Source organism: Portunus trituberculatus, chromosome 33, assembly GCF_017591435.1.
Source record: "Portunus trituberculatus isolate SZX2019 chromosome 33, ASM1759143v1, whole genome shotgun sequence".
Lineage (NCBI taxonomy): Eukaryota > Metazoa > Arthropoda > Malacostraca > Decapoda > Portunidae > Portunus > Portunus trituberculatus.
The window spans coordinates 10,125,012-10,143,273 of NC_059287.1; the positions used below are offsets into that span (position 1 = coordinate 10,125,012).

At 46.4% G+C, this 18,262-nt stretch overlaps 1 protein-coding gene across 2 annotated transcripts in view; it reads right to left on the reverse strand.

Moving 5' to 3' along the window:
* LOC123512262 (FAST kinase domain-containing protein 4-like) overlaps positions 1 to 18,262 on the reverse strand; it is a 39,536-nt gene that overhangs the window by 12,064 nt on the left and 9,210 nt on the right. For both annotated transcript variants that reach the window (XM_045268546.1, XM_045268545.1), the window contains exon 4: positions 13,801 to 13,883. In XM_045268546.1, the coding sequence (XP_045124481.1) occupies positions 13,801 to 13,883 (83 nt within the window). The remainder of the gene's footprint in view (positions 1 to 13,800; positions 13,884 to 18,262) is intronic.

Consider the following 18,262-nt stretch of genomic DNA (forward strand, 5'->3'; position numbering starts at 1 on the left):
TCTTGCTGTACTTTTCTGGGTTATGAACCACTTCCTCAGTCTCATATCCAAGATTCTCCAGAAAAACTCTTTCTTCTCTTCTTCTGTCCTCTCTTCATTTTTTTTTCAAAGCCTCCTTTCTCAACTCATTTAACATTTCTCTTTCCTTTTCACCGAGATCTCTTCTCAACCAAATCTTCCTTGTTGTTTCCTGCTGGGCTAGCCTCCATGACTTCTCCACCAATTCATCTACATCCTTTTGTGACTTAAGTTTGATTCTTATTGGCCTCATACCTTCTCTTGTGAACTTTCCAATTCTATGGAAGTCCTCTATTTCTTGTACTAGGTCTTTTCCTCCTCTTGCACCACATTAATGATATTATTTATCACCTTTTTATGTTTTCTCTCTCTCCATTTTACTCGGTGTCTTATCCTCCTCCACACCAAATATCACCACACATCTCTTTTTGTCTACAGTTTCCCTCACCAATGTCTCATTTGACTTAATAACCTTCACCACTTTCTCAGCTATCTTCTCTTCTATGATCTGTTGATCTATAATTTCAGCAAGGCCCAAAGTTTTCTCCCTGACTCTTTGATTTCCTTTTCCAGACTTGCAACTTTGTAATTTACCTCCTTTCTTTCCACTTCCTGACTTTTTTTCCATTCAGCCTGCTTCTCCATCACTTTTCCTAGAGATTCTCCACATTTTTCGCAATTCACTTTAATTAGCTTAACTTCCTCTTTCAGTGCTGCATTTTCCTTCTTCATATCGGCACAGTCTCTCTTTACATTGTCATAACTCGTTTCCAGGCCCTCATACTTTTCAAACAGTTTTTCAATTTTACCTGTGTGTGTGTGTGTGTGTGTGTGTGTGTGTGTGTGTGTGTGTGTGTGTGTGTGTGTGTGTGTGTGTGTGTGTGTAATTCACCACCACCACCATGGACATCTGCTGGTCACCCAGCCAATCTTCCCCATTACGGAGCGAGCTTAGAGCTCATGACCGATCTTGGTGGGACTGAGACACATCAACACCCTCCACACACCGGGAAGCGAGGCCACAACCCCTGAGTTACATCTCGTACCTATTTACTGCTAGGTGAACAGGGGCCACACATTAAGAGGCTTGCCCATTTGCCTCGTGCGGGACTCGAACCCAGCCCTCTCGATTGTGAGTCGTGCTAACCACTACACTCGCTGTGTGTGTGTGTGTGTGTGTGTGTGTGTGTGTGTGTGTGTGTGTGTGTGTGTGTGTGTGTGTGTGTGTGTGATATAGAGTCCCATTAGGTCCAATTCGGATGCCATAGCCTTGCAGGTAGACTTGGATAGGATGAAAGAATGGACAGATAAATGGCAAATGCATTTCAATATTAACAAGTGCAGGGTACTGAGCATAGGTAGAGATAATCCAAGCAATAGGTACACAATGTGGGTATGTAATGTAATGTATCATATGTATTCCCTGTACCTCTGATTATCGTACGCCTGGCAACCCTACGTAAGCCTCAGTCTTGCTGGCGTCTCTAAGGCAGGCACGCGTATGGGGGTCCTTCCAAGGCTTTCTCTGTGTTCCTCTGCTTGAATACACCTACTCCAGTTAGTACGTGTTTCTATGAAGAACCTTCACCTTCGTGGCTGTACTGTCCCGACAGCTACCCAACACCACATGGCGCAGTGAGTAGGATCACGAGTCTTCCCGACGCCATCGCCGCCGCGCCAGCAGGGACTCCACTGCCTCTTCACGCCCTTCCCTGGGTTTTACGGAGCTTCAGTGACTCTTGTGACAGTGCGTGCAGTGCCTAGTGTTGTGTGTGCAGTGCTGTGACAGTGTGTGCGGTGTCGTGCCTTTGCGTGCAGTGTTTTGCGTTCTAGTCTTCCCTCGCCGTTCACAAGGGACGCTACACCCTTGGCGGGAGACAGACCTCGCAGCATCACATCCCCCTCGTCCAGCGCGCAGCGGGTAACTGAGGTGGCGGTGCCTACTGCCTTCCTTGCGGGGAGCTACATGCACAGTACCGACGACCGAGTTGCCAGATACTGCCACACACACGCACACACGCGCACTCTCTTGCATTAACTTTATATAAAACCCAGCTGTTCACGGGTTTCTCTATTGATTGTGGGGACGCTTCCTGTCTGTTCACGGGTTCTCCTTGTTCATCATGTCGCTCCCGCGTCCTTCACCCGAGTGCAGCGAGACCGAACACCAGCAGGAAACTCTTCAGTTTTTAGACGACGAAGCCAGTCCACGGGAAAGTCCGGGTGGCTTACCCTTGGGCCCGCCGCTACTCACCCCCCACCTGCCCCACTCCTCGCCTCAACCCCACCAGTCTCCTCCCGCGCATCAAGATGGTACCGTTCTTCACCTCATCAAATACTTGGAGGAATCACGTCTGTCAGCTGATTTGCGTAGAAGACAGGAGGATGAGGAAAGGCGGCGAGCAGAGGAGTCAAGAAGGGAAGCAGAGGAAATGAGACACAGGGATGACAACGAGCGTTTCATGACACTGCTACAACTGTTGTCAGTTCAGGCATCGCCAGCCCAACACCAGCCGTCTCCAGCCCGCTTACCTGTTCCCTTACCGACACTCAGCCTTTTCGCCCCAGCCTATCAGCCTGCAGTCACTGGTCTCGTGGGGACTACACCTGTTGCAGCGGGTGCTACTCCCGTCACTGCCTTGCCTGCCGTGACAGCTGTTCCAACAGTTGCCACCCTCCCACCTCCCGCCGTGACTGCCGTTACAGCCGCTGCACCACCCGTCACTGTGACTGCAACTCCTATGTCCACAGCAGGCCCCCCCACGGGCAAACCTGTGGCTCAGAGTCCGCCCATCCTGCAAGCCGACGCCAGCTACTAGATGTTCAGGCAATGGCGTCGCCGGTGGCATGATTTCTCAGTCATAATTGATCTGCAGCACCTTCCCAGAGAAAAGCAGTTGATCCAGCTACGGATGTCTGTTTCCCTGGAGGTTCAGAGGACTCTTGAACACACTCTCGGGATCGCTCCTGACACACTGTTAGCCGTGGATGAAGTCCTCGATGTGTTGCAATCCCACTTCAAGAGTCAACGTAACGAGGCTCTCCCGCCGTGAACTCCTGTGCTGCAAACAGGCAGTGGGTGAGTCTTTTTCTGATTTCTATGTCCGCCTGAAAAACCTTGCTGAAGAGGTCGACCTTTGCTCCGGTGATCCAGTGACTTGTGCTGAGACCCAGCTGAAGATGGTTTTGCTCATGGGCATCAGAGAGGAGCTCGTTCAACGCCTCATCTCTATGGACTCAGGTGCCCCTCTCCAGGACCTGGTCACCTGCTGCCGCTCGTATGAGGCCGCCCAGAACACAGCATCCACCATCCAGTCGTCTCCAAGTCAGCTGTTCTCCATCTCTGCCTACAGACGGGGAAAGCGACGTGACAAGGCCGCCTCCTCACTTCAGCAACCGCCTTCAGAACAGCGAGGGAAGCCTGCAGCCGTTGACGTGTCCTAACCCTGCCAGTGTTGCTCCCGCCGGCACTCATATGGTCAGTGCCCTGCTGTCGACAGCACCTGTAGCAACTGCGGACGCAAGGGCCATTGGGCAAAGACTGCCAGGTGCCCTGCCAAAGACACCCAATGTCGTGCTTGTAAAAAGACTGGGCATTACGACAAGTGCTGCAGGTTAACAAATGCGACTCACAGCCAGAACAGCTCTCACGCTACGCCACAGAAGAAGAGCTCCTGCCGCAGTGTGACTCGCAGCCCAGCGTCTGAGGCCATGACTCCTAAACCTGTGTGTATTCACCTGATGCATGGAGGATTCACTTCCCACCTCCAAATGCTGCCAGATACAGGCGTGGACGTCACAGTCATTGGCCAGCGACACCTCAGCATTCTTTAAATCCCCAGGAACAGCCTACAGCCTCTACCTCCCGTGCACACGCTGACGGCAGACGGTTCAGAAATGGCACCTGCCCTGGGATGTTTTCAAGCTACCTTATGGCTCGGGCAAAAGTCTTGCATCGCCCAGATCCAAGTTCACGATGGCGTCCAGACCCCACTCCTCTCCTATGGCCACTGCAAGGAACTGGCCATCATCTCCCCGGAGTTCCCGAAGCCGATTCTCAAGGTCAAGCATGTTAACCGGTGCAGCGAGCGGCCCCTCCCTGCCATCACGTCTCCATATGCTGCAAAGGAGTACTTCCTTCGAGAGTTTTCAGACGTACTTCTCTCCAAGGAGGATCTGAGGAAGGCTCCCCTGAAGCCCATGGTCGCACAGCCCATGCAGATCCACCTGAAGGAGGGCGCTACACTGTTCGCCATTCACACACCACGACAAATCCCCTTCGCATTCCAGCAGCAAGTCAAGGATGAGCTGGACTCCATGGTGCATCAAGGGATAATTGAGCCTGCCGGCAATGAGCCGTCTGCCTGGTGTCACCCCTTGGTCATTGTGGCTAAGGACAAGGGAGTTCGCATCACAGTGGACCTCACAAAGCTCAATAGCCAGGTTTCTCGCCCAGCTCACCCAGCACCAACATCTTACGCCGCTGTCCGCAGAGTTACTCCATCATCCCGCTTCTTCACGACAGCAGATGCTCTGTGTGGGTACTGGCAGTTGGTACTTGACGAGAAGGATCGCCACCTCACAACTTTCATCACCCCGTTCGGCCGGTTTAGGCATTGCCGAGGCCCTATGGGCTTAGCAGCTACTGGTGACACCTACTGCCACCGCAGCGACTTGGCACTCCAAGGGTTGGAGAATTGTGTCAAGGTGGTGGACGACATTCTTCTCTTTGATGATGACTTCCCCACACACTTGCAGAGGATTCATCAGATGCTCAGCAGATGCAGAGAGCACGGGATCACCCTCACCAAGGACAAGTTTTCAGTTGCCGAGCCTCAGGTCCGATTCTGTGGCTACAACCTCTCCCCCTCTGGCATCTCTGCAGGCGAAGACCGTGTCAGTGCAATCCGGGACTTTCCTACGCCCGCGAACTTGACTGACCTCCGCTCCTTTATGGGCTTAGTGAACCAGCTGTCAGAGTTCACCCCGGACATAGCAGCTGCAGCCCAGCTTCTCTGCCCTCTCTTGAGCCCTAAACGGACGTTCACTTGGACAGCGGACCATGATGAAGCCTTCAACCATGTCAAGACGGTGCTTCTCCAGACGCCTGTTCTGGCCCACTTTGATCCAGCGCTACCAGTCGTCCTCCAGACGGATGCCTCCCGCCTCCATGGGATTGGGTACGCTCTCCTACAAGATCACGGCCAAGGATGCACACGACTAGTTCAATGTGGCTCACGCTTCCTCACTGACGCTGAGATGCGCTACGCCACCATTGAGCTCGAGCTGCTTGCCGTTGTATGGGCCATGTCCAAGTGTCGGCTCCACCTCATAGGCCTACAGCACTTCACGCTGATGACGGACCATCGGCCACTGGTCCCGATCCTGAATGCCTACACTTTGGACGCGATCGAGAATCCCCGTCTCCAATGTCTGAAGGAGAAAATCTCACTCTACCTCTTCACAGCCGTATGGCGCGCCGGGAAGTTGCTACGCATCCCAGATGCCCTGTCGAGAGCCCCAGTCAGCCACCCCACTCCTGAGGATGAGATGACGTGCACTGCTGCCACTCCCCACCTGCGGTGTGTCGTAGCTGCCAACGCTGAAGGCTCCGACCAAAACACACCACACCATGATGCCGATCGGACGCTCCAGGAGTTCAGAGCAGCAGCGAGGGCAGACCCGTCATATGCCCACCTCACCGCCTGCGTGACATCTGGCTTCCTGTCCAACCGGTACGAGCTCCACAGTTTTTTACTTCCCTACTGGAAGCTCAGCGATCACCTCTACGCAGATGGGGAGCTTGTCCTCTATGGCCAGAGGATCGTTGTTCCTGTAGCTCTCCGCCGCCGCACCCTTGCTCGTCTCCACGACAGCCACCGCAGTGTGGAAGCTACCCGCCGTCGGGCGAGGCAGACTGTTTTCTGGCCTGGCATTGACTCTGACATCGCCAATACTGTTTGTGCCTGTGAACCATGTCAAGTCCTCCAGCCGAGCCAACAACAGGAACCCCTGATGTGCGACGACAACCCATCCAGGCCCTTTGAGTCCGTCTCCGCAGACTTCTTCACAGTCGCTGCCAAGTCCTTTCTTGTCATTGCGGACAGACTCTCGGGATGGCCTGTGGTCGTCCCATGTGGTGCGGACACCACAGCCACACGCACCATCCAGATGTTCTGCCGCTATTTCCGGGAAGTGGGTGTCCCCCTCCGTCTCCGCACTGATGGCAGGCCGCAGTTTGCCAGTGCAGACTTCCAGAACTTCATGGAGCACTGTGGTGTTCACCACATAGTGACTTCGCCGCACTATCCCCAGTCTAATGGCCATGCTGAGGCGGCTGTCAAGTCGGTGAAGCATCTCATCTTGAAGACAGCCCCCTCCGGCAACATTGATACGGAGGAGTTTGCCAGAGGTCTCCTGGAGCTGCATAACTCTCCCAACTATACAGGACGGTCCCCTTCGCAACACCTCTATGGCCATCCCCTTCGGTCCTGCATCCCTGCCCACCCAGAGTCCTTCTCCGCGGACTGGCAGACCAAGACGGAGGAATGCGACCGCCACGCTGCCGCCCAAGCTGAACAGGTGCAGGCTCACTATGACCAGCACGCCAGGCCCCTCCCCAAGCTGCGCATTGGAGCCACAGTCCGCATCCAGGACCCTGTGTCTCTCCACTGGGATAAGGTCAGTGTGGTCATGGGCTGCAGCAGGAACAGGGAATATGATGTTCGTCTCCCCAGCGGACGTGTCTGGCGACGCAACCGCCGTCTCCTACGCCCAGTGCCGCCCCATGGTGATGATCCTCCCCACCATATCCCTGTGGTCCCTTGGTCAGACGAGAAAAGTCCGTCTGCTTTACTTGCTCCCCCAGTTGCCCCACGTCGTTCCCAGCGGCTCATGGAAAAGAGTTCCGCTCGAGACAGTGCTACGAGCGTGAGGGGGGAGGGAGGTGTGGGTATGTAATGTAATGTATCATATGTATTCCCTGTACCTCTGATTATCGTACGCCTGGCAACCCTACGTAAGCCTCAGTCTTGCTGGCGTCTCCAAGGCAGGCAAGCGTACGGAGGTCCTTCCAACGCTTTCTCTGTGTTCCTCTGCTTGAATATACCTACTCCAGTTAGTACGTGTTTCTATGAAGAACCTTCACCTTCGTGGCTGTACAGTCCCGACAGCTACCCAACACCACACACGATAGATAATGAGGCACTAGGAAGTTCCAAGTGTGAGAAAGATTTAGTAGTCATAGTTAGTTCCGATCTTGGTACTTGAAAGCAATGTATTGAGACCAGGAATAAGGTGAATAGAGTATTGGGATTCATTTTTAGAAGTGTTAAAAGCAGAAGTCCTGAAGTAATACTAAAATTATACTTAGCACTGGTCAGGCCACATCTTAATTATGCGGCACAATTCTGGTCCCCACATTTTAGGAAGGATATAGCTCTATTGGAGTTAGTGCAAAGGAGGATGACTAAAAAGATACAGGGAGTGAGGGATATTCCCTATGAAGCGAGACTGAAAAAACTCAATCTGCATTCCTTAGAGAGACGTAGGTTAAGAGGAGAGCTGATAGAAGTATTTAAGTGGTATGAGAGTTTTAACAAAGGGGACAAGAACAAAGTTCTTAGGGTGTGTTTACTCCAAGCAAATCGAATCGATTCAATTCATGAAGAATCAACACGATTCATGAATCATGTTGATTCGCTACATTAGTTTCAATGTAACTGTTTACACCAGGCAAATGGCAAATGGAGTCAATTCAAATCACGCCGATTCATGGCGATTCAGAATCAATGATTGGTTTGGACCCATTTTTTCATGAATCAAGGTGATTCAGCCGAGGAGTAAGCACCATATTAGTGGACGTTCTAATCAATTTAGTAAAAGAATAATGTGCTATATATGATTCCAGTGATCCTGTGCGCCGAAATCATGTACAGGCAACCCCCGTTTAACGAAGGGGGTTACGTTCCTAAAAAACACTTCGTTAAGCGAAACTTCGTTAAGCGAACCGATTATAACAAGTTTAACCCCTAATTTGAACTTCCATTGAGAGTAAGCAAAGCGAGAGTGCATCATAGTACAGTAAAAGGTTCAATGAAAGTAAAAATTATGAAGTTAAACATTTAGGTAGTTTAATTTAAGTCATTATAATGTACACTAATGTATGTATGTATGTAACTTTATAATGTTGATGATCTTAACTTTATGAAGGGAGGAAGAGTGAAACGGGAAAGACACTAACCGGCAACCTGTGGAATGTAAACAAAGGGCGCATCATTGTACTGCATACAAAACTTATGTACCACATTTCCACAAGGCTTTCCATTTTATCCATTGTAGAGTCACGAGTTCACGTGGTTCTTTTAGCTTGCAAGAAAGATACGGTCTCACCAGCCTTCTTAATAGAGTCTGCTGACTTGAAAATAGAGACAGTATAATATGGAGTCAAGATAGTGGCCAGCACTGCTATAGTTTTCTGGCCTCTCTCGTGTCTGTGAATAATATCTAGCTTCACTTGGAGAGTAAGAGACTTCCTGGTCTTCTTACGAACACTACGCCAATTGCAGGGCATTTTGGTGGTAAGTTGAGCTAGGGAAGACAAGCTGCTGCTGACGCTGTTATGTTTTGACTGGGGAGTGAGTGTTGCATGTGTTGTCCACGAAAGGCTTGATCTTGATCTTGATCTTTATTCTATAGGTGTCCCAGGTTTTTTCCTGAGGCAGGCCTTAGTACCAGCAGCTCCTGGTGTATTCAAAAGCCAGTCAGCTTGCATGATATGGTGGGGCTTTCAAATTTGGAAAAAAATTACCTGGATAAAACTTCATTAAAGCGAGTTTGGTGTTCGTTAAACGAGCAGATGGTAGTAAAATTAAACCTTCGTTGTAGCGAAATTTCGTTGTGTGAACCTTCGTTAAACGGGGATTGCCTGTACATGTATTGTAATGATCACTGAACCATAGTGTCAGATGCCTACATCATAAGTGCAATATGAGAAATATGAAGATACAAGAAATAAAGATACACTCAACCCTCGATTTGCCGGACTAAAAGGGGGGAAGGCTTGTCCGGGAATGGCAAATGTCCGGCAATGGAAAATGTCCGAGGGTCTACCCCCTTGCCGGACTTTACCCTATACAGGTTGAACCCCGCTTTAACGGCACGCGATTTACCGGAATCCCGTGTTTAACGGCAAAAATTTCCGGTGGGAACATAGTGTTGTCTTTAACGGCATTTCGGCACCTGCACCAGCTGTACCAGGAAGTTGGAAAATAAATCAGACGTTTTTTGTTCAGAAAAACAAAACTGAGGAGAAGAAAGAGACTTTGCACCAGATGTGGAAGACAAGAGAAAGAAAAATAAAAGAAAGGCAGGATCAGGAAGAATAGAAGTAACAGGAGGTGCCGAGGCAAAGGCAAAACCTCCGACGACCATCATCATCATCATCATCATCATCTCACCACGTGGGGCCGTAACACATGCCAATGCCGCCGACACACATCTGTACTGTTTTTTTTATTAGCATTTACCTTACTGTAGATATATTGATGGTAGATATCTGATCCCGTGTGGTCTAGTGGCGGCTTCAGTAGTTTCGTCTACTCAGAATCAGACACGACTTCCATACTCCACGACAAGCACGTAAGCACAACACTCGTGTGACGCGGCAGACTTGTTTACAGTCCAGTACTAGACGTGTATGTCCGCCCGCGCTGCCATCTATAGTGCCCGATTTGGGAACTTTGTCTGGCGCGGTAGTTTGAAATCGACTTGTCCCGAACTTTTTTTTTTTTTTTTTTTTTTCCCACAGACTCTTGTCCGGCAAATCCGAAATCCGGCAAATGGAGGTCCGGCAAATCGAGGGTTGAGTGTATATGGAAGTATGATAGTTCGCCAGTATGCGGTGTGTAGTCGTATCCAGCCATAAAAGAGTTTAGGAAGGGCAGGAAGGTCAACAGGAAACATTTAATGACCCAGGTCAGTTGACCCAGGGCAGCCCGGGCAGATATATATCGCCCAGGTCATGTAAACATCCGGTGGTAGTGTTGTCGTCTTGGATGTTGTTCATACCACACGTGGAGTTCTTTTGAGCTTGTACTTGATTGGTGAATGGTACCTTCTGAGGCGTGTTGTGTGGGTCAAGACACGCCCCCATAAGTTCCTGAAGGGAAATTGTAGAGGGTTGAAGCAGAGAGAGAGAGAGGAGAGAGGAAGCAGAGAGGACAACGCTGCTCTAAGCGGGCCACCCTCGGCTGCATAGCTGAGGCGTTTTGTACTTCATATATAACCAGTAAGTGGAGCTTATAAGTTGCAATGCAGTCTTTTGAGGTAAATTAGAATGGAGGAAGAAGCATGATAGGAGGTTTAGGTATTATGTGGTATTAGTTGATTATGGTTTATGTGGTTGTACTTTGGTTCATAATGACGTCGTTATATACTTGCGTTTTCATCTATGAGTAAGGGAATTTGTATCTGACTACCTACGTATGTGCATGTGTGTTGCTCTGACGAATAAGTTACATAACATATTTACTAGTGTGTAATTGTGTACAAAGTTAACGTGGTTCCATGTATGGGTACCAAGAGAAAGAGATTACTTGAGGAAGTCACTTGTGTGGAGATATCAATATTTGTCATTATATTTCGGTGGTGTTACGTTGTCATTTTGTTGAGGAGTCTGGTAATTATATGTGTATGGTAATATATTTGGTGGTACGTCATGTGGTTGCTTGCATTCATGTACCAAGTAAAGGTCATCCTTATATACGGGTAGCTGGGAAAAAGGGGTAATATTGTACGTATTACGTATGAGATTTCTGGAGAAATAAAGCACCGTGTTCAGATGTTGTAATACGTTATGAAGATACAGTGGATGATGTTGAAGTGAAATCCGTTTTGATGCGAGAATATTTACGAGATTAATGCAATTCTTAAAGATGTTTGTAAGAGAAATTGTAATAATTGCAGTGGAGAAGGCAACAGAAAGAGTTGTGATTGTTACTTGTCGGCGCCGTATCAAACACCTTATGTATAGATATTAGTTTTGTTAATTAAAGATAGAAAAAACCTTTGACTATTTATAGCCAGTAGCTAGACAATTTGTGCAACGTCGTGCAACAGCTCGGATCACGACAATAGCTCATAGCTAGAAAGAACTGGTGCAACCTACACATTATTAGATAATATTATTCTGCATATTTTAAGAACAAATGACAACAGAGTGTTATGGACATGGTTTTACATTTTCATCTGGCAATTGTATGGTGTATTGTCTACCTTTGAAAGGTGTGGTGAGCCAGGCACCAGCCAGAGTGGGGGAGGGGTGTAAACTTCCTTATATTACCCCTTGTGCTTCTGATTTCGGTCACTAAATACTACAGAATGGCACATCAAAAAGTAAAAGTTAAGATGACAAAATAATAGAATTAACATAACTGTACTTGTTTTAATATCCTCTGTATACCATTAAACCTAAATAAAGAGTGGATGTGATAATATGGTATCAAATGGTATGCCCATTTCTTCCATGGTGAATGTATGTATCAGTGGATCATTCTGTCCTGCCACTCAACACCTCCACCTGGCGAGACAAAGTATTCTCTCAGAGTGTCACGAACTGACATGGCTTCTGCTGTAGGTCTAGTACTTTTTGTTGGTGACAGGCTCCACCAACATCTTAAATCATTCTGTGGTTATCCTAAAAAAATACTAAAAACTCTCCAGATTATTGACCAAATCTGGGAAAAAATGTCCAAAGCTCCCGAATTCAGCTCTTCTAGAATTAATTGAATGCACTCATTTCTGTTGCTGACGTCTACACCTACGCATCCTCAGCCACTGTAACACTGCTATTTCTGCAAAAGCTAATACATCCATACTTCCTGATGGTTGCCTTGGTACTGAATCCTCTGAATTCTGTGAATCAGAAGTGTTGTGACTCAGTCAATTGGAACTATGCAGATTCAAAATGACTCAATTAAAATGATTCTTCATGAATTGAATCGATTCCATTCGCTTGATATAAATGCACCCTTGGGATCAGTAGCAGGGACAGAACCAGAAATAACGGGTTTAAACTTGAAAAATTCAAGTTCAGGAAGAGAAATGTGAAGAAACTGGTTTTCAAACAGTGGTTGATCAGTGGATGGAATTAGGTAGCTTTAAACACACAGAGACTGCCACGTGTAGGCCTGGCAGCCTCTTGCAGCTTCCTTCTTTTCTTATGTTCTTATGTAAATGTGCAGATATATATATATATATATATATATATATATATATATATATATATATATATATATATATATATATATATATATATACAGTAAAGTCCCGGGTTACGTCGGTCTCGAGTTACGTCAAACTCGCACTTACGTCAGTCCACTATAAGGCAATTTAAGATTTAAAAAATTGAAAAGTTCTAAATCGTAAAGCACAGGGTTTATTGTTATTGTTGGCCGCCAGGCGTCACTAGTGGTTATCCACCACACCGCCCACCTCATGCTTGAATACAATAACACTCTATGTACCTCAGTTCCACCACACCGTCGCCCCTGGCAAGAGTGTTCCTACATCTGCGTTTGCTGACTATCTTAGTATCTTGCTCAATGGCACCAAAAAGAAAACACCTGAGTGATAGCAGTGATGCTAAGAAAAGGAAAACCATTACGCTACAAGAAAAAGTGGACATAATTACAAGACATGAGAAGGGAGGCAGCAGCTGTGTGTAAGGGAGTGAAGAAGAAAATGGGAAGCCCGTTACCATGACAACGGGGAGGTTGACGACCTTGAGGGCTCACGCACCTATCACAACAATAACAACGGAGCCTTCGCCTAGGCCACACGACACTCGCAGCTCACTTGCACCGTCTGCGCTTGTCTGCTGATCCCTATTGCCCTTTCCTATTGCATTTCCTGCTCCGCTGCCCACGCTTCTACTCCCACCGCACTGCACTACTCTCCCAGCTGTCCGCCCTGAGCGTCACAACATTCGACCTGCCTACCCTCCTGGCGGCCTCAGGCATCCACCCCTCTGGCAACATGCAGTCCTTCGCGTTCACGGCCCTAATCAACAACAAAAACAAGCTTGTGTTTCATATTCCTACATACTTGTAAATAATATAACAATATAACCTTTTACTTATATAACGCTTCTACTCCTACCACACTCCACAAAGCTCCCAGCTGTCCGCCCTGGGCGTCACAACATTTGACCTGCCCACCCTCCTGGCGGCCTCAGGCCGCCCCTCTCGGCAACCTGCAGTCCTTCGTTCGGCCCTAATCAATATATTCCTACATAGTTGTAAATAATATACCAATATAACAATATAACCTTTTACTTACCTGAATAACCGTAGAAAATTATTGGTTGAAAACTCGATAATATGCTTTGAAAGTACAAAAACTCGAGTTACGTACAAAATCGACTGACGTCATGTTTCAGGAACATAACTCTGACGTAACTCGGGACCTTACTGTATATATATATATATATATATATATATATATATATATATATATATATATATATATATATATATATATATATATAGAGAGAGAGAGAGAGAGAGAGAGAGATGAATGCAGGACTATGATATATGTCAGAGGTAGCTCTAGCCAATGACAGGTACCAAGAAAAAGGGATGACATGTCACTTTTGTTAGCAATATGGGTAGGAGCACTGCTTCATCAAGAACAAAGCTCGCTACAGAATATCTAGATGGAACACTATAGCACTCGTTTTACACTGAGAGAACCTTCAGTCACACTCAAGCATCCTGGACTCACTTCCCAAACTGTTTCTCGTCCTTCACGTCCTTCTGGAAGTCGATCTTGTTCGTTGATACCCACTGGGAGAGTGTGTGCAGGCCCTGTGGAGCATTGTTGGATTCATTACACTGCATACTAACACTTAGATTTGAAAAAAGTTAGATTTAAAGAAGAGACAGGGGGGAAGTGGTTCTCAAATAAAGTGGTAGATCATTGAAATGGACTCTGTAATCAGGTTGTCAGTGTTGAGTCATTCAGGAACTTTAAAATATAAGACAAATTTATCGATGACGAGGATAGGTGGAAACAGGTAGGTATGTTTCATATAGGGTCTGTGGCTTCCTGCAGCTTTTTCCGTTCTCTTATATTACAGATACAGTGGAACTTCAGTTATCTAATGTTTCCCTTATTGAACAAATCTGTTTTCAAACAACACTTTGAACTCATATTTGCTTTGGTTGCCACATCATAATTTGGTTCTTGAACAAAGTTACTTGATTTCAAATACAGGTAATACTCGATTTATGCGATAGATGCATTCCAAGAGGCATCGCATATATCAAAATTTGTGTAAAACAAACATGTAATTCTCATAAGAAACAATAGATAATAGGGGGGATGCGGGGTGTGGTCCAAAAAAATTTGTACAAAATACTCTATTTATTTGGCTAAATTAACGTTTTTATTATTTACCATTCTAAATACTAGAAGTGTATTTAAAGTAAAGGGAAAAGCAAGAAATAATAAGAGAAAGCAAAAAATAATAAGAGAAAACAACAAAACAAAGAATACGTAAACAAAACACTCACTGCGTCACTGCCTTCACCATTCACACCACAGTCAGTCACCATCTTCCTCTGAGCTTTACCACTTTATCAAAAATCCACTGATCAAAAATAACCCCACATGTATAAGAAGATGAAGGACGTTTTGGTGAATTGAAGGCAGATTGAAGAGATTCTGTCAATACTCAGTGCTGGTAGACTGCACATAAGGCACTAGGAGAGCAGGAGCTGGATCCAAGATTCTTTAACAACGTCAAAGCAACCTCCTGCCGCGAAATGGCTTCCATGAATGCTTGAAGGGACGGTGACAAGGTTGCTATCAGGTTGCTCTGAGGTTGCTGGGAACACAACTCTGGAGGTGGTGTTACTCTTATATATGCATCTATGTTCACAAAACAACATTTCTATTAGATTTTTACAAACCTTGCCACCAAGAAAGGATTGTTTTGTAATGCATAAAGTGAAATCTTACATGGAATACCAAAAAATAAAGCAGAGATGAGATCTGCCACAGACGAGGAGGAGACTCGCGGCGACTCGGCCGCTTCTTCTTCTTGTGACCCTTTTAGCTTGTGTGTTGCTTTCACCACGATATTACATTTGTTTCCACTCCTCTATTGCCTGCTATAATGGATATCATATCTTAGTATTCATATAAGCTCATGCCATGAGAATAACCTCGACTCCGTGGCACTGAGTGATAGTGAATTACTAATGAAATACCGCAGTATTTCATTAGTCCCTCTAAGCGTTCATGGATGCCATTTCACAGCAGGAGGTTGCTCTGGCATTGTTAAAGTTTCTTGGATCCAGCTCCTGGCAGCCAATGAGCACTTTTAGGCGGGCTACCAACCTCCACCCGCCAACAGCAACGAATCTTTGTGGATGCTATTTTACAAAGGTTGGTATGTGAGCAGGAGGTTGCTATGGAGGTTGTCTGTACCAACACAGACAACAACCTGCTTCTTGGATCCAGCCCTGGAGCTCCCACCTATCGGCCAGCTGCAGAAGTCTCTGGCGCGCAGTTTGAAATTGCATCTGGAGCTCATTTTGAAAATGCGGTTGGGCCAAATCGCATATAAGCAAACCGATCGTGCAAATTAAATTAATTATATATTTTTTCGGTCGCGTTATACAAAAACGCGTAAATCAAACATGCGTAAATCGAGAGTTACCTGTACTAAAAGACAAAGCAAAAGTTGCAGTTATTATCAAAGTATGATTTCTATAAATACAGTATCACTCCGCTTAACGAACATTCGTCTAACGAATTTCTGGTTTAACGTACTACAGCCAACCCTCGGCTATCGCGACTTCGGCTATTGCATTTTATTGCTATAGCGCACCCATGAAAAGCTGCTAAAATTTCATTATCACGACGTCAGATGCCTGCTATCGCGCGCTCCGCCATGACGTCATGGAATATCTGAGCACTCATTGGCCAAAACCGCCTTCCCACCAAGATCAATTCGGCTATCGTGTTTTCGGCTATGGCGCTGCTATTTCGGTCCCAATTGGGCGCGATAGCCGAGAGTTAAGTGTATATAAAGTTAGACCAAAAATTCCACATAACGTACAACCACATCCGTTTTAGCGAATTTTCTGGGTTTGAATTTGCCAGGTGAGGGATCGAACGCGGCAGCTTTGCTGTGATTGGCTGGCTCCCCGCCTCTGTCTCTAGCGCTCCTGGAGCTGGATCCAAGATTCTTTAACAACGTCAGAGCAACCTCCTGCCGCGAAATGGCTTCCATGAATGCTTGGGAGACGGAGACAAGGTTGCTATCAGGTTGCTCTAAGGTTGCTGGAAACACCACTTCTGGAGGTGGTGTTATTGTCTTATATATGCATTTATGTTCACAAAACAACATTCCTATTAGCTTTTTACAAACCTTGCCCCCAAGAAAGGATTGTTTTGTAATGCATAAAGTGAAATCTTACATGGAATACCAAAAAATAAAGCAGAGATGAGATCGGCCACAGACGAAGCGGAGACTTGCAGAGACTCGGCCGCTTCTTCTTCTTGTGACCCTTTTAGCTTGCGTGCTGCTTTCACCACGATATTAAATTTATATTTCCACTCCTCTATTGCCTGCTATAATGGATATCATATCTTAGTATTCATATACGCTCATGCCATGAGGATAACCTCGACTCCGTGGCACTGAGTGATAGTAAATTGCTAATGAAATACCACGGTATTTCATTAGTAATTCACTAAGATATGATATCCATTATAGCAGGCAATAGAGGAGTGGAAACATAAATCTAATATCGTGGTGAAAGACAACACGCAAGCTAAAAGGGTCATAAGAAGAAGAAGAACCGGCCGAGTTGCCATGAGTCTCCGCTTCATCTGTGGCCAATCTTATCTCTGCTTTATTTTTTGGTATTCCATGTAAGATTTCACTTTATGCATTACAAAACAATCCTTTCTTGGGAGCAAGGTTTGTAAAAAGCTAATAGGAAAATATATAATTTTTTTTTTTTTTTAACCCATGTGGTATGTTGGGGACCAGCCCAGAACGCATCCCCCCTATTTCCATTATTTCCTATGGGAAAATTACGTCTGCTTAACGAATTTCCGCTCTACGAACAGCTTTGACATCCCCTATCTTGTTCATTAAGCGGAGTATTCCTGTATTTCTTTCATTTTTATGTATTTGGATGAGAGACACAATATGTAAGACAGTAATTCAATCTTTGAAATATGTTAAATGTGATCCTACTGAAGAGTCTCACTATATACAAATAGTTTTCAACATTCATTAGTATTCCTGAAACACCCGCAGCTCTTGATGAGCCACCATGCCTTTATGCCTATTCCTAGAATCATGTATGTACTACTGGAGCACTGACATGCTGCTTTCTGGCCATGCTGTGTTTTGTAAAGAAGTAATGCCAAGAGACTGTTTCTTTAGCATTACGAAATTTCTGAGATTTTCTGCTTTGTGATAAAGAATTGCCTAGCAACATGCATTAAGCGATACCTGGACCTGTTACATGAACTCTGCCAAAAGATGGAAATTAGTATGGCGGTAGCTACTGAGGTATATCAGAGTGTGATTGAGTGCGTGAAAGAGAGTGTTGAAGTGGGATTGGGCGAGTTTGTTGTGTGTGAGATGTGTGGGCATGACAGGAAGGTTGTTGACTTTTCTGAGTGTGTGATGTGTAGGCTCAAGAGCGAGAATTTAATTCTTTCTCTTGAGTACCAAGAATTGCGAGAGGAAATGAGAAAGCTAAGTGAGGGAAAAAGTGCGAACAAAGTTGTCATCTTTGAGTTGAAGGAGGAGGTTAAGAGGCTTGGGGAGGCAGTGGAAAAATTAGGCAGGAGATCAGTGTTAGGCCGAAGGTTGGACCTTCTGAGGGGAGGGGGAGGGGGAGAGTGAGAGTGGAGTGAATGAGGTGGTTGTGGTGAGTGAAAGGAAAGAGAAGGGGGTAGAGGAGAGGAGGAGGAGGGTTGTGCCTAGTACACCTCAGGTGTGTGTGGTGGGTGACTCTCAGGTTAGGTACTTAGATAGCACTTTCTGTGGGAAAGACAGGGATAGGAGGACGAACATGTGTATGCCTGGTGCAGGTGTGAAGGCAGTGAGTGAGGAGGTGCAGAAGAGAGTTGGGGGGATGGAGAGGGAGGGTGTAGTAGTTTTGCACATAGGTGGGAACGATGTCAGAGCAGGTGGGTCGGAGGAGTTAGTGGC